This window comes from Populus nigra, chromosome 14 (assembly GCF_951802175.1).
Source record: "Populus nigra chromosome 14, ddPopNigr1.1, whole genome shotgun sequence".
Taxonomy (NCBI): Eukaryota; Viridiplantae; Streptophyta; class Magnoliopsida; order Malpighiales; family Salicaceae; genus Populus; species Populus nigra.
In genome coordinates, this window is record NC_084865.1 from 13,352,493 (window position 1) to 13,374,960 (window position 22,468).

Consider the following 22,468-nt stretch of genomic DNA (forward strand, 5'->3'; position numbering starts at 1 on the left):
AAATCAATATAGACGTTTTTTATTTCTTACAACAGAAACAAGCTAGAATTTATTTCAGTTGAATTCAAAGTCTTATGGTCAATCTGTTTGTTTCACCACTTTGGGCTGTATGAGATAGCATGGGATCAAGAAAAATTTATTTATTTTTTTAATATTTTTATAAAAAAAATTTAAAAATAAAACATATATATTATTTTAATAGACAATTATATTCAAAATCCTGAAAACGCGGGGGCTGTCATCGGTGTTTCCGACGCGTCCATCAGGAGATCGTGATGAAGTCGTGATTGGCTGGCGCTTGTTCTCTGTATCTACCATGAAACTATTCAAGGCGCGGGCGAGCCATGACGTCACTCGCTTGATGGGCATCCCTTGTCTTGAATTTGACACAATATTAGTTATATAAGACTTCATCACGGGATTGACTCGGTACGGTATCTGGGTCATACATAGGGTTAATTTAGTTGAGCCCAAGCTTCTTTTTTTTTTTTTAGATAAAAATATATCAAATTTTTCAACCAATCCGGTCTCAAGCCAACGACCATTTAAATTAACCTAATCAGATGGGGTTTTATAATTAGAGTTTGATATGGTTTCACCTAATCTTATTTAATTTAATTGTGCGTTTAGCCTCCATTGTTTTTTGAAGATGACAAGTGATTCATCTCACGTACCTTAATAAACATATCCATTAACTAAGGATGGGTTTGTACCTTTTTTATTTTTAAATCCGTGAAAAAAACTTTAAAAAATAAAGAATAATGACAGAAAAACTAACAATAAAAGACATTAAAAAATAATAGAACTTATTATGGTGAGTAATTTATTTGTTTTTTTTTTTTGGAAAGATGAGAGTCTAAGAATATTTTAGTTTGAAAAAATATTAAATTGAATACTATGATTTTAATATATTGATGTGAAAATAATAATAAAATATTTTTTTGATATATTTTTAAATAAAAAATATTATTAAAAGATACTATACATAAAAAACTAGAAAAAAAAACTGACGACTATACCAAATAAGTTCTGAAATTGTTTTTCAAAAAAAATACAAAACATTTGTTGAAATAATTGGAAGGAGCCAGTGAAGTTTTTTTATTACAATTAATGCAAATTAATAACGTTACACACTCACTTTTATTTTTTTTAAACTGATTATAATTCTGTTTGTTTACTGAAAAGTAAATTATTTTCTGATGTTTGATGGTATCATATAAAATAAATTGAAAAATACTTTTCGGTATTTAGTTATATTATTAAAAATGAGTTGGAAAATAACTTATTAATATTTTTTTAAAGTTTATTAAAATAATAAGAAATAAATCTTACAATTTAAAAATTGAATAAAAATAAAATTGATAAAAATAAAATTTTATAAATTATCTCAAATAAAAAAATAAATAATTAAATCTAAAAAAATAAAAAATAAAATAATAAATTAGATGTGTTTTGACTAATCATTGTACTCTAGCATATAACATTCAATTTTCAAGAGAGTCTGCGCGTGGAACCAGAATCTCGAGCCCTTTAATTTCCTTGCACCATCACAAACCCCCTTTAATCACCAAAGGTTATAAAGTGGGGCCATCGTACAATTACTTATCATTATATCAGATGGTCAGGAATCATCGCAGACCTGTGTTGAAGCTACAGTTTCTGTTAATATTGTCGACGTAGTTTTCTCACGTACTGTGCTAGAAAGAGACAGAGACTAAAGTACAAATCCCTCCATGTTTTCTTTTACCTGGTACCTTCTCTTTTGGTTTAATGGTGCCCATCTGGTCCCTCTAATTTAAATTTTATATTATTTTGGTCCCTTAACTCTTATTCATCCTGATATCATCACCTACTCTCTTCTTTGTTATCATCTGGTCCTTCCATTAGCACCGTCCATTAAACAAATATGTTCTTATGACGTTTATGGAGTAAAATTTTGTCCTTCTAAACCTAGAACAGGAGGTGTAGAGCTTTTAACTTTAAAATAATAATCAATCGCTACGTTAAAATTTAATTTTATGTTGCATTAATTGTTTCAAATAGTTGCAAAATAAGCATTTGGAGGTCAATATTATAATAAATAAAGCTAAAGAGAAAAACAAAATAAATGGATGAAGTTAATAAAGGATCTGTTTGTTTCATGCGAAACATTTGGCTGATGAGATTTCTTGTAAATTGTTTTTTTATAAAATGTTTTACATGTGAAATATTTTTTAATTTTTAGCTTGAAAAAAAAAAGATAAAAATGATGGTGGTGAGATGATGATGATGCAAGAAGAGGTGGTGATGGTGGTTGTTGTGAGATAGCAATGATGATTGGAATAATAGAATGATGAATTACTATTTATAAAATATTTTGCAGAACTTCATGAGTTGAGAATATTTTTTAATAAATAAATTAAGTTTGAAGGTTGATTATAAAATGTTTTATAATGATCAATTTTCCTAAACTTATTCATGGGAAACAGATACGGGAAAATATTTTTCAGAAACAAACACACAAAAATTTAGAAAATATTTTTCTATAAAATAATTTACGGGAAATAAATGAACCCTATTTCAAATAGTTATGAAACTAGTCTTGGTACCCGCACTTCTCCACGGGGCCAGATTATTTTTTTATATAAAAAATGATATTTAAATATTGAAATGGGGTTAAAAAATGACATGGAAAACCGGTCAAAATAAATATATAACAATGCTAATTAAGGCTAATATAACATTTAATTATATTATATTTCAGTTATTCTTTTCATGACCTTTCCTATTATATCCCTATTACCTATCTAATATATTTCTATTATATTTAATTAATAGATTACATCTAATACATTTAGATTTATATAATACATTTAATTTATATAATCTTTTTATATTTTATATTTTATATTCCATTTTATTTAAATAGAATTCAAATTTATATTCATTTAGAATTTATTAAAAATGTAATTTAGAGTTTCTTAGAATTTATTATTCTAAATTAGAATTTAGAATGATTTACCATTACTACTACTACTACTATTATTACTATTACTATTATTATTAAAATAACAAAAAAATATAAATTTAACTTAAAGGATAAAATTAAAGACGATGAGAACTTTGACAAAATGCAAAGGAAAAAAAATTAAAAGAGAAGGGATCAAATTAAAATTAGTATTATTCTTATTGAAAAAATCAAAAACCCAATACAAGGGATAAAATTGAAAACCATAAAAACTTTGATAAAAGAGGAAAGAAAAAAAAAATCAAGGAACCAAAGGTAGAAGGATCGAATTGAAAAACTTACATTTACAAATTAGAATTGAAAACAAATAAAACTTTAACAAAAGAGAAAATGACAAAAATAAAAACTAGAAGAACTGAATCTGAAACACTAATAAAAATAAGAATCACGGTTAATTTTTAGAGGTAAGAGAGAAATGAAGGGGAGAAAAGAGGAAGGATTATTAGTAACAAACCGACTACCTTTATGTGTCACATGTCACCAATAAAAAAAAAGAACACGAAGGAGAATCAAATAAGACAATAGAAGGTAGATGCCACACATACCGCTCAAGGTGCGCGGTGTCTTCCATGTGTCGGTGTGTGCTAGACAAGTGCTAGTAGCCTTTTGCATTTAAAAACAATAAATTAAATGGTAAATTACATTACAACTCTCAATCAAACTAATAATTACAAAAAAAAACATGAGAAAAAGATGTTAATACCCCCATTTTATGGCTTAATTTTTTTGTTCTTAATGTCATATACGAAATCTTATAGTATTTTTAAAAAGAAAAAGACAGTAACATCTTTGCCTTACAATGTCAGTTTTTTTTTTTATCCCAATAGTATTTTTAATTCTTTTATTGTTTATAAATATGTTGAATAAATAAAAATACCTCTAAACAAATTCATAATGATTAATGTACCATATGGAAAAACAAAAATATCCTTTGTTTAAAGGCAAACAATTTTTCTCAAGAAAAACAAAAAAATCACCACGCTTAATAGTGAATAGGAAAATGTGAGGGAGACTAGTGTTTTTGCCTTTTGTAACAACTAGATAGAGACAGGGGTGAGTAAAAAAACCAAAATACCGATTAAACTGAGAAAATCAGAAAAAAAATAAAAAAAATTGAACTGTAAAAAAAACTGATTAAAATTAAAAAAACCGATCGGTTCGGTTCGGTTTCAGTTTTATAAGCATGAAACAAAAAAAAAACCGAACCGAACCCAAACCAGAAAAAATAGAGCCAAACAGGAAAAAACCGACCCAAACCGGTTTGAACCGGTTTTTGTCCTAAAAAACCTAACAGAACCAAAACCGGTCGGTTTGAATCGATTTCGGTTTTTTTTTTTTAAATTTCAGTATGGTTATTTTTTTTTATAAAAATCGAACCGAACTGAAAATGATCACTTAGTTGGAGATCAATATGATAATAAATAAAGCTCAAGGGATAAAAATGAGAAAAAAGAAGAATAGAGGGATCAAATGTGCTGCTTACATTTTGAATTCCCTTCACGGAAAGAAAACTTAATGCTTCTAGTATTGTCCTTGTAGCAGTAGTTGGTAGTAAATTTCCCTGCAAATAGTGGTAATTGACACGTCTCACTCTGTCTCTATAAAGAAGTCACTATGGAAAAGCTTTCATATCTTTATCTTGTGGCAAATACTGGGTAGCCCCGAGAATCTAACTATTTATAACCCCTCAAGGTTGAAAAGCTTTCTTTTTCTTTCTTCACCGGTAATTATATTGTCTTTCTTTGCGGGGTTCTCTTTGTTTTTGTACTATCTTCTTTTTTTGAAGCTAAAGTTTAAAACTTTAAAACTGAATTGCTATCTTCTTCGCTTCTTGAAGGGAATTTCAATTCTGAGTTATGTTGTTGTCTCTGATATATTGATCGAGGAAACATTGTGGGGTTGAGTTTTTATTTAATTACTAGTAGTTATCAAGGAAGTGGGTTTTGATGAAAAAGAAGATTAGTATTCTAGATGTGTGCTGCTTTTAAACCATAGCTTTCCTTTTACTTTGCTTATCTACTCCAGGGCTTCAAGGAGCTTACTTTGGCTACTTGAGTTCTGCTTGCAATTTGAGTTGTTGTAAAGATACAGTGAGAATTGTGTATGTTGTCAAGACAAGTTGATTGGAGGAGAGTTTTGGGGTTTAGTAGAATTGGGTTCTGGCCATTTTACTTATCGGGAATCTCTGGTGGTTCAATTGCTTCCTTTTCAGCAAAGGAAGGAGCTTCTTATCTCTGCTGTGGTTTCCACATCACTAGGTGAGTCTCGCTCTTTGTTTATTGTTATTGTGGTGCTAAGATGATAGATTAAACAAAATCTTCCATTTTCTTCAAAATTGTATGCCTAGGAGAACAACAACGCATGATTCAACTATAATTCTAATGATGAATTTTTTGCTATGGACAAGCATACTATTTGATTAATGGATGCTTGTTGGTTGGAAAAGTGTGTCTCATAGCCTTATAACTAACCAAAACCTATTGAGATAGAGTCGTGCCCACCCAAGATATAAAAATAACTCCTAAGACATGGTTTATGAAAAGTGATATTTATTAGGGGTGGGGGTTTGTGTGATTGGAACTCCCAGAAATTCTGGAAGAAAGGGGGAGTCTAGAAGATGATAGACATGTTACAATTCCAGTTATGAGACGGTTCAGATATTTTATTCACTAAATTTGACCCATGAAGCTTTGGGGTGGAAATAGAAATCTAGAACCTAGACATCACATAACTCATATGCGATGTGAGAATTCTATTCTGTTGCAAGCAGTCTTAACTTGAGAAATTTTATGGTGCCAAGAGAGTAACCAATGACATCCTATTATTTACTTCCCAGAACCTTGATTGTAAATGCTAGGCTTATGCTGTTGATATTTGTTTTTTATAGTTTAGCTGATTACATGCTGTTTCTTGATATTGTAAATATCTAATTTTTTTGGTTATGCATATAGAATTTATACTTAACCTTTCATGCATCGTAGAATTGATCCTTAAGCTCGTATGCTGCTTTGTGCAGATCCTGCATACTCCCTTTGCATGGGGACTGATGCTGCTGAAGCAGTGGAGACACTTCCGTGTCCTTATTCCTTCAAGGTACGTATGAGCCTAGGCCTTGTTTTCTGCTACCGTTGGAATATTTTGCTTCAATTACACAGTTAAATTGTATTGAATATCCCACATACAGCTTCGCTCCTGCCTTTTCATATATTTAGCATGTAATTATGTACTGATAAACAAATTAGGATGTAAAATATGTGCATCCATGTTCCATTGCACAAGTTAGACCATGTATACAGCCAGTTCACTTGCACCATCTCTGTGGTGAAAGTACAATATTGCTTTTTCATTGTGATTTGAGCGGGTAAATCTCATTAAATTGAGTTGAGAGGTATACAAAAATAGCCTTTGTGATTATTAAGAGAATAATCAACACTGGTTAGTAAAATCCTAATGTTCTAGCAAAGAAGTCCTTGTTGTGTTGATGTTGTCTTTCTATATTTTTAAGTTATTTTTTATTTTTCCACTATTCAACTCCATCATTTCCAAGATAACTCAATGTGTTTTATGTTAACAGGTGCATCACTCTATGTGTACAGAGTTGCTGAAGTTGGTTGATAAAGTTTCTAAAATATTTCCAAAAATCGAAGCAGCTCGACCTTGTTGCTCATTGGGAATACAGGCACTATGCTCGTTAAACAATGCACTTGAGAAAGCCAAGCACCATCTTCAGTACTGTTGCGACTCTAGCAAACTATATTTGGTTTGTATCCTTTATCGGTTTCAAATCAAGAAAGTGGATGTAATAAGAATATCATCAACGATAATGCAAACACATACACTTCCACGCATACTGTTTGGTCTAGGATCCTTTGTATCTGGTGATTGGTTGTCTCAGTATTTTGTTATATCCTTGTGAGCTTTAATCTTTGTATATAAAGGCATGAATCTTTTTTTTTTGTTGAAAATTTTACTTGAATTATCCATGTTATGAAAATGTTACTGTCGATGAGCTCATCATTAACAGTTTCATTTTCTAGTTGCTGAATTTATCAATCTTTCTGTGTTCAGTTCTGTTAAATTAACAATACATTTAGAGAAAGACCTCAGAAAAAAAACAATCCATTTAGATTTATTTCTGGTTTGCATTACTTTCAGGCAATAACAGGGGATGTGGTTGTCTCAAGATGTCAAAGATCAAGGAACTTGATGGAACAGAGTTTAGGCCAGATTCAAACAATGGTTCCAGTAATATTGGCTGCTGAGGTTTGTCACATTACAGGCTCTAGAGCTTTCCTTCTCTTTTTCCTTTTTTTTTGCTGCTGTCTCCACTAGATGGTGATGTGGATGATGAACATGATCCATGAAAAGCATATAAAACTTCTGCAATTCTTTAGCTATACTGGCTGTAATATGTAATTATTCTTGTTTCCCTGATGCTGCTGTCTCCTTTCTTTCGCTGTTGTTTTTTTCTCTCCTGTTCAATATTAATGCCAAGTCAATAACTAAGTTGGTCACTTGATTATTTGGTATTAGTGGCTCTCTGGAAGCATGGATGCAATTTTTCCTTAAAAGTGATTTGGCATGATCTGACTGGTGATTGCTCAAATCTCAAGATGCAAGTGCTTGATGAAGAATTCAATAATTTATTTCCATGTCACCTGCTTTCATCTAGTTATTAATTATCAAATAGTCTGGTGAACAATTGTGAGTCCTGGTCATTTCATGTTGCATTTTCAGAATTCATTTGTTACCAGTTCCCCTATGATTCTACCAGTATCTTGTTTAAAACAGACTATTAATATTTAAAACTGCCTTGGGCCTAAATCTGTTTTAGGCCACCTTCGTTCGTTTCTGTCATTTTCTATTTTCATCATTATTTTTTAATCTTGTTCTTCCTCATCTTTTAGCTCTTCTTTGGGGTTGATAAGTGGTTGCCATTTGCAGATATCTCATGTTGTTGATGACCTTAGGGCTGCAATGTTTATGCTGGAATCCTCTGAAGAAGAGGCTGGTAAAGCCATTCGTGAATTGCTTCAGCAGAGCAGAGAATCAGATTCAGTGGTAAATTCTGAAATCAAAGCTATTCAACTTGCAGCTTCGAGGCTGCATATTACATCCCGAAAGGCCATACTGATAGAAAAAAGATCTATTAAGAATCAGCTAGATAAAGTTGGTGGCAACGATCCCAGAAAAAAGAGTATCTTGAATTACCTTATGCTTCTCTTGAAGAAGCACGGAGACTTACTCATTGAAGAGCAAGGAGAGACTCCCAAATCTCAGCATGAAGGATTCTTTTCGCTTAAGAACCCTAATGATACTTCTCTTCATAGGCAATACAATCAAGTAGCTGGTATAGGATGTGGGAAGTCTGAGACTCAAACTGAATTGTTTAGCAGAGCTACACCCCCTGAAGAATTTAAGTGTCCTATATCTATGAGAGTGATGTATGATCCTGTTGTCATTGCTTCTGGACAAACATTTGAAAGGATGTGGATACAGAAGTGGTTTGATGAGGGTAATGATACATGCCCAAAAACCAAAGTGAAACTGACTCATCGTGCATTGACTCCAAACACATGCATGAAAGACCTGATATCAAAGTGGTGTGTGAAGTATGGAATTACCATTCCTGATCCATGTATTCAAGCATCGAAGTTATTGGACATCTCTGTTAATTCCATTGCAAGTTTAGGCAGTTTCATGAGTGATCTACACCTTCCACTGGATATTAGTAATATATCATTTGGGTCTATAGATGGTAGTTACAGTTCAGAGTCTGCACAATCTAAGTCAAATTTGATGCCGATACAGAATAATGATGATTCCTATAGACATCACTCATATGTAAATATCAATCAGCAAGACTTGAAGTTTCTGTCTGGACTTGCTGAGCTTCCCTGGGAATCTCAATGCAAGATGGTTGAAGATGTCAAGAGTTGTTTGCAGTGTAATGATCAACTTTGTCATTCTTTATCATCTGAGAATTTTGTTGAACCTCTATTTAGATTCTTGAGGGATGCACATGACCAACAAGATATAGGAGCTCAGAGATTTGGATATCAATTGTTGCTTTCATTTGCCAGCAAAAACAGGTAATATGTTTTCTCTAATTTATAGGAATACTTCAATTGCCTACAGTGTTTTGCCTATTTATATGATGTCTACCTTTACACTGTGTAAGTGGTGCTCTATAATGTCCCAAGCCTTAGCTGAGGGATGGCAGGACAATTGCTGAAAAGAGTCACTTCTTGGTCTATTTTATCCTATGTTTCAGCTGAATTTACAAATTATCTGCTCTAGGGTGCATTTGAAAACTTCATTTTAAATTGGGCCCTTTGCTCATGCGCATAAAATCGATAGTTGTTTCCACCAAAGTATTGCATGAAATTTGACAAGCTAAACCCTATGATTGTTCCTTCTACTTCTGTTAGTTGATAAAAGTTTAGTTGTTGTTTCTCTTATATGTGGATCTATGGCTAGCAGTTTCATTTCTAGGTGCTGTTTATTGCAGAAGTGGAATATCATACTTACATGAAGACTTTTATGTTCTGTTGTCATCGTTCCCTGATTCTGAAGTAATTGAAGAGGTTCTTGCCATATTTGAAGTGCTGTCTGGACACCCATATTGCCAATCTAAAATCACTGCATCTGGTGCTCTTGTTTCTATCCGAAAGATCCTTGACTCCCACAGCACAGAATTCCAGAAACAAGCCATTAAAATTCTGCATAATTTGTCCTCAAACAATGATATTTGTTCCCAAATTGTATTGATGGAGTGCATCCCAAAATTGGTTCCTTTGCTTAAGAATGGCAATCTTTCAAGTTATTCTGTAGTTCTACTAAGAAATTTGTGTGATATTGAAGAGGCTAGGGTTTCTGTTGCTGAAACAAATGGATGCATTGCCTCCATTGCTGAGCTACTTGAGAGTGGCAGTCGTGAGGAACAAGAACATGCAGCAGCTATTCTGCTTTCCTTGTGCTCTCAGCGTCTTCATTATTGTCAGCTGGTCATGGAAGAAGGTGTTATCCCTTCCCTTGTTGATATATCTATCAATGGAACTGACAAAGGGAGAGCGATTGCTTTGGAATTGCTCCGGCAGTTAAGAGACATAACTGAATATGATAATGAGCATGAATGTTTTGTTTCTGATATTGATGCTGATAGAGATGCCAGCCACCAAACAATAGAAAAGAAATCTGTTGTTGATGCTGATAGAGATGCCAGCCACGAAACAATAAAAAAGAAATCATCCCCCAAGACATATGGAGTTTTCAAGAATTTATCAGTGTTCTCTAGACGCAGTTCTGTTGCATCAAAAAATAAGAGATGACACTTCAATCTGCTCTCTTTTTCAACCTTTGGTGACTCAGAACCTTTTTTCATGTATAAAATATAGAATCAGGTTGGCAGTTATCTGTTTCTCCTACGTTGGGGAGCTACCCTTTCTTGTCAGGAATAGGGCAGCGATATCATCAAACTATAGCTAAATATTGTTTAATTGGTAAGGGTTTTGTTTCTCTCTAACACTAATCCCCAACATATAGAATTTTTTAGGTTTGATTTCTTATGATGTAGCTGCTGCCATGTTCCACCTGTATATTTAGTAACAGTGTATAGTTCTGCTTGATATGTTGTCAGGAAATCGATTTTGATTGTGTGGAATTTAGGCTGCAATTATCCATGTATTGTGATGCTTATTCTTTAGTCTTGATTGATATGTTGTTTGGAAGTTGATTTTGATTGTCTGAAAGTTAAGCTGCATTTATCCATGTACGATAATGGTTATTCTTGCATACTGCATATATGCTTTTCTTTCTATTCAACAATTTCATGAAGTTTTGTCTTAATTTCAGTCCAACATGACCGTATCCCAATAATTATTAGCAGACTGCATTTCATTCATGTTTTGTTCTTCTTGTTTTGATCCATCATTAGCATTATCTTGCGCAAACAAATAGCTGTAAAAATCAAAAGAAACTGGTGTTTTTATTAGAGCAACTTTAAATCGGAAGAATTTTTATTAGTTTCTTGATTGCATTTGAAATATCTGTTGATCATTACAATAGCTACTAACGTGATTGTTAGTGCTGCACAATTAGTTTGGGCTCTGGCTTTAATGCTAATATATCCCATTCAATATCCTAAAGCTGCAAATTCCAACAGAATGCACACAGTTTCATGCCTGTCAGTGCATGCATGCTGTACATTACAGCCACTAGCTTTGTATGTCCGAGAGGTTGTGTTAAGCCGCTGCTTCTTGTTATTGTCCCTGCAAGTTATTTGCTTTCTCTTTGGTCAGGGGCTTCTTGCTGCTATCTTACTGCAAACAGATTTATTTTTCAACAATTGTTGGTTTGAAATTGTATTTTTTCCACTTCTAATGACAGCATTATGTTTTGTTTTTCCAGTTCTCTTCATGCCTCTGCAAATATTGCTATAAATTCACTTCATGAATCTTTGTTCCTGTCATATCATGCCCGTTCGCTGCCTTCATTTCTATGCTTTCTGCAGTGACCAGGTCATGATTGTTTCTCGGAAAGTAGTTTTCGGGAAACTACTTTTTAAATTTTCCCGTGTTTGTTTGCCATTAGAAAAGTTGGTCAACGGAAAACACTTTTCGATCAACGGAAAACACTTTTCAGTCAAAAAAAAATTTGACTTGGTTTTCAGAAAAGTGTTTTTCTTTTTGGCTGTGTTTCCGGGAAATCACTTTCCAAACTTTTCTATGTTTGTTTTCCGTTAGAAAAGTTGGTCAACGAAAAACACTTTCCAGTCAAAGGAAAATTTAGCTTAGTTTTCAAGAAAGTGTTTTCCTGAAAAATTTGGATGGAAAACACTTTCCGGAAGTTATGAAAAATTTAGAAATGTCATTATTTGCTGATTATATCAAATTTGATCCTTAAACTTTTGATTGCTATATATATTTTGTTTTGAATATTTATTTTTCAATTTCATCTCTTAAAATTTAATTTTTATATTAACTTTGATCCTTATTTTTATAATTGCTATTTGCTTTTCCTTATCCTTTTTTTATTGAAATTTTTTATATATCTATCAAATTTGATCTCTATTATTTTGATTGTTACTTATTTCATTTAAAATAATTTATAAAATGTTGATTATTATTATTTTAATTTCTTTATTTTTCATTTTTTTTTAATTTTTAGATTTGATCTCTATTATTTTAATTATTATTTATTTTATTTGAGATAATTTATGAAATTATATTTTTTTTCAATTTTATTTTCATTCAACTATTTAATTTGTAATATTTGTTCTTTATTATTTTAATAAACTTGAGAAAAATAAAATATTAATAACTTATTTTCTAGCTCATTTTCCATGACATAACCAAATACTGAAAACTGTTTTTCAATTTATTTTTCATTACACTACCAAATATCAGAAAGTAATTTACTTTCTCGGAATTCACTTCTCCGGAATTCATTTTTTTTTAAAAAATTTCTAGCAAATAAACAGGTATGAATCTAAATACTAAATAGAGTTAATTGGTAGGTCTGTTGCTGTCTTTTTTGAAGGCGATCGACCTATGATGGAATTATTAGGAGTGACAAAAAGCTGAAGTCAGTTGAAATTTGGGATCTGAATTGCAAACATTATTTTCCATTTGCGTCCTGCATTGGTAAGATTAATGAGTTTGCCGTGGTGTCTAGCTGATGGTAGTGCATCAGTGATGGACTTGTTTTTATTTTTCCGGCCAAACTGATATGGTTAAATCCTAAAGCTAAGCCAGGAAAGGGAAATCTATAATAATTTGGAGTACTGTGCTAAATCTTAAATTTGAACCTGGGATTCGAGCTCAGGCTTGAATTTGATTTGAACATTTGGAATATGAGCAGCTTTGATAGCCAAAGCCATTGGAGACACAAGCATATGAAGTTGGGTGGGGCTCCTCAAAGAGAGCAACGCTTTGCCAGCCCTTGGTCTCCCAACCCCCTATCACTTATCTCGATACCCACCATTTTAAAGATGCCTCAAGTTATATTTATCACAATAATATGAATTGCATACTGGGGCCGTAGATCTCATTGCATATGTTTCTCCATCAAGATAATGTGATCTTGTCTTGTGAGATATATTTTAATGACTTCGCTTATCACCAACTTGGTTTAAACAATTTCCTCTAGGCCAACAGGAAAGCTGTATGACAATGGCTAACTTTCATCTTCCACATGCAACTAATGCGGTCTTCTTTTGTCATCGTCCACTATATTTTTTCCTAACATTTTGAATTCTACATAACAGGAACCAGGAAGAAACTCCTGCCAACTAGGCCAACCCTCAAGATTACCTTTCTTTAACCTCCTGTTATACAGATGTGAGTTGGATTTAGCTCCAAGTCTTTTCATACGATGTCAAATGGTTTGAATAACTAAACTGATCGCACCTGCCTGCATATTCTAGCATGGTGCTCTCCTTGTGACTATCACCTATACGTGACTATCACCTGCTCCTATATGTTTGACATGGAACAATCTGCAAGAAATTTGTAAGCTTTTTGTGCTGATACTTGGTAGTAACATTTTCTCCAAGCCATGCTGTCATCTCTGGACAGGGTGACTTGAGTTGCTGGTTTGTTTTGTGCTGGCCTAGTTTGGCACATGTTGTCGGTGGGTCAACCTATAATTTTCTCATAATCTTATCCATGCACGTATCTTTATTATGGAAAACAAATATCCTTTGTGATTCATGTCTCTCCTTAGTCCTTATCCTCCACGATGTTCTAGGCCAATGTTCTGTTTTGATGATCAAGATGCATTTTCAAATGATGGGTTGTTAACATAATTATTACACCTCCACAGGAGACAAGGCTCGGGTCACCAATCAACAGGTTAAACCAATTTCTTCCAAGTTAAAATGATGATGTTTTTGAATTATTATTACTTAAAAAAAAAACTAACAAGTTCTTGACTGAATGGATTGGATTACATCAATCAACTTTTTCTATTAATTATAAAGCCTGGCCTGAGCCGAACCCAGTTCAATTTGTTGGGTTGGTCTGGATTTGTTTTTAATGAAATTCATGGGAGATCTTCATTTCCCTAGTTAAGTATAATGGACTGTTCCTCCCTAAGGAGCAATTTTTTCTCTCTTCCTAATTGTTTCTCTTAGTGTCTCATTACCATTAATACACATTAAACAACTAATTATTGAAATGGCCTTTTGTCGTTTCCAATAGCAGAGGAGGGTTTTTCTATATAATGCATGGCAATGATATTAAACTATGTGTTTTTTAAAGGGCTTGATTGATTCTCCTGTCTCCACATAATTTATGTCTTTCAGTGAACTTAGCTGACAATTAGCGAAAGAAACTTAAATTTACAACATTAGTAATGAGCATTCATCAAATCAGTTTATGTTTGTGGTCAATAGCAAAGCTGTGAATATCATAGATGTATTTGACCCCCTACTGGATTCCAATGATTTCTGAGCTTTAATGTTACTTAATTTAAAATTTACATGACGACATATAAGTCATGTTTTTTAAGAACAGAAATTTTTAAATATATTTTTCGATTTATAATCCTTAAAACGTAGGCTCTTTTGGGGATAGTAAATGGATTTACTCATCATGTTTATCATTTTGTATTTGAGTAAAAAGCATCTCATGAATATATTAATTTTGGTGTGAATGATCTACCTAAGATCCACAGGAGACGAATTTAATCTCGATGCATGAAATCTATTCCAAAGATATCCTAAAAATGCTCCTCGTATCAAACTAGCATACAATGAGTGAATCTCCATTGATTAAAGATTGTGGTCCTTCGCTAGAAGCTAAGGCATATACTTGAGAATTGGAAGGCCTGACAATTTTCTTTGTTTATCAACTGCAATACCTCACAAAGATCCCCTCACCAAGGATTGAAAGGCCAAAATCTCAACAAAAACCCCGTTCAAGCCACCCCCGTTTCCTGTTCAGCAGACATCCCCACATGGTGGTTGTATGTCACTAGGGGACCGTAGCCCACTGCTCTTGTTTATGGTGTCCATTCCTTTGAGAGCTATCTCTCTTCTTTCTCGGCTTCATTTCTCTTATCTTTCCATTCCCTATATATATCCTCTTCTATGTCTCCACATTTATTTTTGATTGAGACATAACATTTCATCTCCCTTTTAAGCTGATTAGCCAATTCTATCACAAATACCAAAATATACCCACCATTGCATTGCTAGCATCTATTCTTTAAGGCTAGTAACATGGGGGAGTAGTTGAGATTTTTTGTGCCAAGGTTTTTTAGCTTGTAGGAGTTGGGAAATCATTTGATAGCATCACCTTAAACTTATGCTGTCTGAAAAACACATCTTTTGCATGGATATGAGTGTGTTAGAAAGACAGCAAGCGAGGTTCAAGTGGCTGCTGCTACTGCAGCAGGAGAACAACTACGTAAACCAATACAATTCCATTGAATCCTGTTCAATGCCTCCTGATCTGTTTCATGGCTTCTTTGATCATGAGTCAATGAATGGAGATAGGATTGATTGGAAGGAGCAGCCCGAAATCTATCTGGGGAACAATGATTTGCCAAAATATGGTGGTTTTTCATTGAATGGCACAGAGTTCGTAGCTAATAATAAGATGGATTTTGGAGAAGCAGAGGTAACGGCACGGTCTCTCGAGATTGATCATTGTCTTTCAAGGACTTCTAGTTGCCAAATTGGGGTCGTGGAGGCTGCAAAAATAGAGGAGGTGGTAGCAGTAAATGTGGCAGGTGAAGATGTGACCTTGATGGAGAATAAGCAATCCAACCATGGTAGGAGAGACAATTCAAATAAGAGGAAAGCAGAGGTATGTTTGTTTACCTTCACTCCAAGTCCATTCAATTCAATTCTCAAATTTGATGCATGACTTCACACATTCCATACAAAAAAATTAAGCACTGCAACAAAAAAGAAGTAAAGTCGAATTGGCTAGTATTATAGGGAAGTGGGGTTTTCTCAGGAATATTTTATGATTATGACCTCAATAAGAAATCAAATCTTCTCAGGAATAGTATCTGAGCTTATTAGTATAAGAATAGGAGTACAAAATGGATCTTCAGTTATTGTAATTCAAGAGAGAATAAGCTTTCCTTCGTGCTTCTGGGAAAAAAATGTCAATCCTGTACTTGAAGGCCTTTGAGTAATCAGAGTGGTTTATCTTTTAAACATAATCTTTACTTCATCAGGTTGATGAACTTGGTCAGCTAAGTCATGATCATTGACAAATTTCAACTTCTCTGCATTTTTCTTGTATGTATGTTCAGTTTATTGCAGCAGAAGAGAGGGACGATAAGATTAAATTAGAAGAAGATGAGCCCAAGGTTAAAGAGAAAGGCAGTCCAGAAATTTCAGCAGATTCTTCGAAGGAAAATCAGAAGACTTCAGCCTTGCCTAAGACAGACTACATTCATGTGCGGGCACGTCGCGGCCAGGCTACTGACAGTCACAGCTTAGCAGAAAGAGTAAGCAGGAGAATATTTCATCATATAATTCATACAAGTTATATTTAGTTATACATCAAAATTAATATTGTAACCTCCACTGAGTTTTGTTATATGTCCTTGATATATATTAGGCCAGGAGGGAAAAGATTAGTAAGAAAATGAAATACCTGCAAGATCTAGTCCCTGGATGCAACAAGATAACAGGCAGGGCCGGAATGCTTGACGAAATCATCAATTATGTCCAATCTCTTCAAAGACAAGTAGAGGTAACCATCCTAGTTAATCTGTTATATCAGATTTTTATTTGTAACATTCAAATAATCAAGTTTTAATTTACTTACAGTTCATATCCATGAAACTTGCTGCTGTAAATCGAAGACCAGATACCGACAACGTTTCCGGTAAAGAGGTAAGGTTTCAGCAAATTTTTGTAATGTTATAAATCGGAATTCAGATTGTTAGATTTCTTTCTAGAACTGACTTGTTCTTTTAAATAATTATGCGATGAAGTCACCTGCTTACATCGCAAGTTTTCCAGCAGCCACTATGTCATCAACAATTGCCAATTTGCCCCACCTTCAACTGAATCTAGTGCAACAACAGGCAACAAGCAGTAGACCGAAAGCTTTGACAGATACTTTTCAACTTGTGCCTGAAAAAGCTACAAGCTCCTCAGCATTGATCAATGACCTATGCCTTCATCATTCACTAGCTGTAATTGCTTCTATACTCGGTGGTTTCTACAATTTACTGCTTTCTTGGCAATTATATCATGCCATTGCATTGATCCTAACATATAATAAATGAATTGCAGCAAGTCCAACCTTTTTGGGATGCTGACTCACAAAACCTTCAAAATTTGGGATTCCATTAAAGCTGATCAACTTTTCTTTTCTTCATCGATAACTGAAGGTAGATCAATATGCTTCTCCCTATATTTACTTAATTACCATTTCCCAATTATACTACTTTCACATATTTCATTCATGGTTTTTGCAGGCAATTAGTATCCTCCGAGGAATCTACCAGTATCAGATCAGAGATATAATTTAGGGAACTAATCACCATCCCAAGAATCCACTTTCAATAATTCAGCAATTCTAATAATTTCGAGCACTGTAAATATTTGCTTCCACATGTATAGATGGATGTTGCAAAAACCATCATTAATTCTTACCAATCAAACAATCAAATTTCTTGCATTGCAAGACTAAAGATATCCTTTATGTCTGTACCTATGCACTTGGTGATGTCTGCAGATATGCTTTTTGTGCCTTTGTATGTCGAGAGAAAAAGAGGACCCCATGATTGGTACTAAAAGAAAGGCTGATAGGAATTGAAAATGACAGAGAAGGACCCCATGGTTGGATAATTGAAGCAAAGTAGGGGCAAGGAAAGGTGAAAGAAAACGGAAGGAGCTTGTTGTTGGGTTGGATGAGCTAGCCTGCTTAGCAGAAGAAAGCAAAAGGAAGCCATTTGATTATAGGACCACAAACCACTGGCTTGAGAATGTGTCTGTACTCTGTACGTAGCTGAGATTCTTGATGACCATTTGGTAGATGCTGTTATAATAAAGTCTTCTTTTGTGGCAAAACATCACTATCGTACGTTAGATTCTTTTGTTTATACTGCTGGTACTATCACATTACAGTAATGGTCCTGAATGATTTCCACATAAAAAATCTGGAAATCTTTTTTTTTTTTATGGGTTGAGGCCATTAATACATGTTTCACCCTTGATCTAGTTAAACTTGTTTATCACTTGAGATCAATAGCAAGACATGATTAATCCAAGTAAATGGGTGTAATCTTTTAAAAAGCTATATTTCTAGGAGATGCCAAGTTTTGGATTATTTAGATGAGTTTTAAAATTCAAGATGATAAGGAATAAGGTTAATTTATTAGATAATTGATCTATTTTTTAGTTTAAATAATCTGATTTATTTTTTTTAGTTAAGATATTTAGTGAGTTGATATGAAAAACTCAAAGAGTTGGTAATTGGTAGCAGATTATACTTGGTTAGCCAAGGTAATCGGTAGTTGTGGTATTAACAGATAGTGTCTGGTAAATCAAGGCGACAATAACTTTGATAGTAGCAAATGGTGCTGGTAAGTCAGGTGATCGGTAGCTGTGGCAGTAGCAGGTGGTGCCTAATAAGCCAATGGACTGGTAACTAGCACCTACAAAAGATCCCATTTGATGGACGTGAGGACTCTTCGATGGTAAAGTCATTAACTTTATAGAGAGAGAAAGTGCAATGATATTTTAGAGAGATAAACTCTGAAAATATATATGCTGAAAATGTTAAAAATGAAAAAATTATGAACTTTTGTCTTGAAGGATTCATAATATATTTATAACTCATGAATTTTGTTCTTTTATGGAGAAAAATGATTAAAGTGTAATTTCACCTTTGTTATATTTCGAGTTGTATTCTACTCAAAATAATACATATTTTATTAATATAAAACATTAAAGGACTCACATGGAGTTTTAAAAAATTTCTTGGCAAAAGTTAGGCTCAGAGTATGTGCTCGAGCCCATGAGAGTTTTATAAGCTTATTTGAGTGGTTTTTTTTAATTCATTTTATTTGTATTCATGACTTTGCATGCATTAAGATTAGAGAATTGTTTAAAAAGTTTAATGAATTGTTCCATGGCTAAAAAAAACTTTATTCATTTTCTTGATTTTTTAAATTTAAACTTGTCATTTATCGATTTTCATTACTTTTCTTATCTAAGCAGTAACCAATATAATTATATAAAATAATTTATTATTTTTTTCTAAATGTATCATAGCACCAAAAAGAAACCCATACACAAGTTGATACAATCACATGTCGGAAACGACAAGTCATCTACAAATGTCAACTGCAAGTAGTTTAGCAATGTCAAGATACTTGACAGCGAATGTCGTCTATAAAATAAACGACACGTTGTTAACAAGTTCAAAAACTTTTCAATTTTCACCAAAACCAAGTTTTCAAATTCTGGTTTGACATAAAGCTTACTTTTCCTACAGCATGATAGTTATTCACTCAAAATTAGGGTTTTTGTTTGGTCAAAATTGAACCAAGTTACTGACCTTTAAGCTACATTTGGGTGGTGTAGTATACTTGTAAACAAAAAATGGCGACAGAATCATCAGAAGGAGAAGAAGAAGGGAAGATCACAGGAGGAAACAAGCTCTTGGTTATAGAAGATGATCTTAGAGAAATGGGAAAAAAAGCTGCTTGGAGTGTTAGTTCTTGCAAACCTGGAAACGGGGTCTCTTCTCTTAGAGATGACAATCTTGACACTTATTGGCAGTTAGCAAACATACCCTTTCCTCCATCTCTCTGTTTATCTGTTAAAGTTTGAATCTTTTTTTGAAAAAAGAATGAAAGTTTGAATTTTAATCTTTTCATTGATTGGAATATGAAGTGTGAATCACTTTCATTTGTTTGTTGTCGTAGATCAGATGGAGCACAGCCCCATTTGGTTAATATTCAATTTCAGAAGAAAGTGAAGCTGCAAGTATGTAACTTCTGTTGAAATTTTTTATTTTTTATTTAATTGTTTCTGTGTATTAGGATTAATTTGTGGTACTTTTGTGTTTTTGAAGTTAGTTGTTCTTTATGTGGATTTTAAGCTTGATGAGAGTTATACACCTAGTAAGATTTCGATTCGTGCTGGTGATGGGTTTCATAATTTGAAGGTATTTTGTTGAATTCTGTTTACTTTGTTTTGTTTTTGTAATTGACAATCCTTTTCATGGTGACTCATTTTTGTTTGGTCAAAATTGTGTTTTAGGAGATTAAGACTATGGAACTTGTGAAGCCAACTGGGTGGGTTTATCTTTCCTTATCTGGAAATGATCCCAGGTAAGCACTGCTATTATATTTCTGCCTATGTGATGATTGTGCTCATTCTCTTTGCTTAATTGTGCATAATAGGCATTATCTGAATCCATCATCATTTCATTGCGCTCCTGTTCAGATCTAATACTTGTGAAGATGAAACTTAGATTGTTACTCCACAATTGAGGTACTATCATCGTGAAATTCATAGCTCGTAGCCTGTTGTACCTGATGTGTTGACCATGATCATCGATATATGTTAGTAATTATTAGCACTAGAAATCAAGAATCAAAGATGGAGTCTCTTCTTTTCCTTATGGGATATGAAAGGCAGAGGATAAAATATTTATTTTACTACTATTTTCTTTCAACTTTTATTTACTGGTTTATCTTCTTGATGTCAAGGCATCAAGTGTTTTGAGGAATTTTGAAGTGCAACTGAGTTGGAAAGGTTTTCCAGTTTTGTCCAACTGAGATTATGGGTTCAATTCAAATAGAGGGTAAACCTTGATTGATAGTATTGGGTCATTGGAATTGTCTTCCTATCATACTATGTTGAGAACCTTATGCAACATGAAAATGTGTCAGTTATATCGCATTATTGTTTTTTCTAGTAGCTGGACATGATGTTAATTGTTCTAAAGTAAGTTAAGGGTCTGAGTTTTAAGTCCAACTACATCTATTCAACCTGCTGCCAAAATTTATAGTGCTCTCCTATTTTTACTTAGAATTCAGAACCTCTGGTGGCACAGCCATGATTGAATGATCCTATGTCTAATTTGGAAATAGCAGATAGTCCTCAATCTTATAGGACTAAGTTCTGTATTCATTTCTGAACTTGGGGCTTGGTTCAAGTGTGCTGGACAAAAGAGAAGCATGAACATGTTTGGTATTTTGATTCTTTGTATGGATACTTCTGTTGGAATTTGTTGATATAAAGTTGTAAGATAATTTTTTTCATGTGATTGAGCCTTGAGATTGTTTTGTTCTCATGTTTACTAAACATTGATGTAATATTCAGCTAGAGGAGACTGAATTGATTTGTTCCAGCTGGAGGAGACTGAATTAATGTGTTGGTCTTGTCTGATATTGTATGAAACTACCAGTTTGATTTCCAAATATTTTTTGAACAACATTTGATTTCCTAATTTTGGAACCGTTATCTTTTGCAGGGAAACATTTGTCAATACATTTATGTTGCAAATTGCAGTGCTATCAAATCACCTTAATGGAAGGGATACTCATGTACGCCAGATCAAAGTTTATGGACCTCAGCTGTGCGTCTTCTACTTCAACCCTTTTGCATTATCTTTTGTTCACCAGTCTCCAATTACAAGTATTCTGATTGAAGCTTTTCTTTTCTTTTCTTTTTGCCTTCCCTGTAAATGATCAATTCAGGAACCCTTTTCCACATCAGCCTTTTCAATTTACTTCAAGGGAATTCATTACATACTCTTCTGTGAGATGAGAAACATGACCACCAAAAAAAGAGGAATTTCGAAACTATCTCAAGCAGAGCGGTGAAGCATGTAGCTGGAAGTAGCCAGATCATCAAAAAACGATGAAGAGTTTTTATCCTCGTAACCATTGCCTGTTAACTATGGTGTTCATATATCAACAGTTGTTGAAGAAAGTAGATACATAGGTATTAAGATCATGTCACTAATTGGTTTTCTAGTGATCAGAAGTATCCGGTCTCATATTGTCTTGCGAGTATTGATCCAAGGCAGCTAGAAATAGGGGGTCATATCTTAGATGATGTTCTGTAAGCCTAATGAGGATTTTGACATTTTGAGGATCTCATGGTTACAAAATGTAGTTACTCTGCTTTCCTTAAAAATCCAGGCGACCTCATCCTTGGAAATGTTGGATTTCAATCATTTTTCAGGAATAGAAGAGCAGGTGGAAACAGAGCTAGAGTTTGCAAATATTTGGCAACTAAAATTCAGTTTATTCCCCAAAGTTGGTAACCCTAATGGAACCTGACTTGGACAAAAATTATTGATATAAGATGCCACACCTAAAAAATGGGCTGGAATCACATTGCTTTTCTAAAAGCACTTTATGCCGCCTGAAGTGCGTGCCTAGCATATTTCTTTCTTGCAAATAAACATCCAAATCTTTTAGTTGATGCTGTATCTTGTATATTAAATTAGATTCTTGGACCTGAAA

At 33.5% G+C, this 22,468-nt stretch overlaps 3 protein-coding genes across 7 annotated transcripts; all 3 read left to right on the forward strand.

The window, feature by feature from the left end:
* Window positions 1-4,596: 4,596 nt before the first annotated feature.
* On the forward strand, window positions 4,597-10,670 carry LOC133673141 (U-box domain-containing protein 5-like). The gene is made up of 6 exons (XM_062093809.1): window positions 4,597-5,265; window positions 6,024-6,100; window positions 6,582-6,767; window positions 7,163-7,270; window positions 7,952-9,099; window positions 9,519-10,670. The coding sequence occupies exons 2-6, from the start codon at window positions 6,044-6,046 to the stop codon at window positions 10,336-10,338; spliced, it is 2,319 nt and encodes a 772-aa protein (XP_061949793.1). The 5' UTR covers window positions 4,597-5,265; window positions 6,024-6,043; the 3' UTR covers window positions 10,339-10,670.
* Window positions 10,671-14,833: 4,163 nt separating this feature from the next.
* On the forward strand, window positions 14,834-18,050 carry LOC133673370 (transcription factor HBI1-like). Of its 2 annotated transcripts, XM_062094118.1 has the most exons (7): window positions 14,840-15,819; window positions 16,277-16,474; window positions 16,588-16,722; window positions 16,800-16,865; window positions 16,967-17,170; window positions 17,271-17,368; window positions 17,456-18,050. In XM_062094118.1, the coding sequence occupies exons 1-6, from the start codon at window positions 15,316-15,318 to the stop codon at window positions 17,328-17,330; spliced, it is 1,167 nt and encodes a 388-aa protein (XP_061950102.1). In that variant the 5' UTR covers window positions 14,840-15,315; the 3' UTR covers window positions 17,331-17,368; window positions 17,456-18,050. The 2 variants fall into 2 exon arrangements, 1 of the variants encoding a protein (XP_061950102.1); XR_009834970.1 differs by lacking the exon at window positions 17,456-18,050 and having other exon boundaries at window positions 14,834-15,819; window positions 16,998-17,170; window positions 17,271-17,305.
* Window positions 18,051-19,409: 1,359 nt separating this feature from the next.
* LOC133672597 (anaphase-promoting complex subunit 10-like) lies at window positions 19,410-22,160 on the forward strand. Of its 4 annotated transcripts, none has more exons than XM_062093049.1 (6): window positions 19,410-19,765; window positions 19,913-19,973; window positions 20,062-20,154; window positions 20,250-20,320; window positions 21,469-21,573; window positions 21,695-22,160. In XM_062093049.1, exons 1-6 carry the CDS (start codon window positions 19,587-19,589, stop codon window positions 21,762-21,764), a joined length of 579 nt encoding a protein of 192 aa, XP_061949033.1. In that variant the 5' UTR covers window positions 19,410-19,586; the 3' UTR covers window positions 21,765-22,160. The 4 variants fall into 4 exon arrangements, with proteins under 4 accessions (XP_061949033.1, XP_061949034.1, XP_061949036.1 ...); XM_062093050.1 differs by having other exon boundaries at window positions 20,089-20,154; XM_062093052.1 differs by having other exon boundaries at window positions 19,918-19,973.
* Window positions 22,161-22,468: the final 308 nt, after the last annotated feature.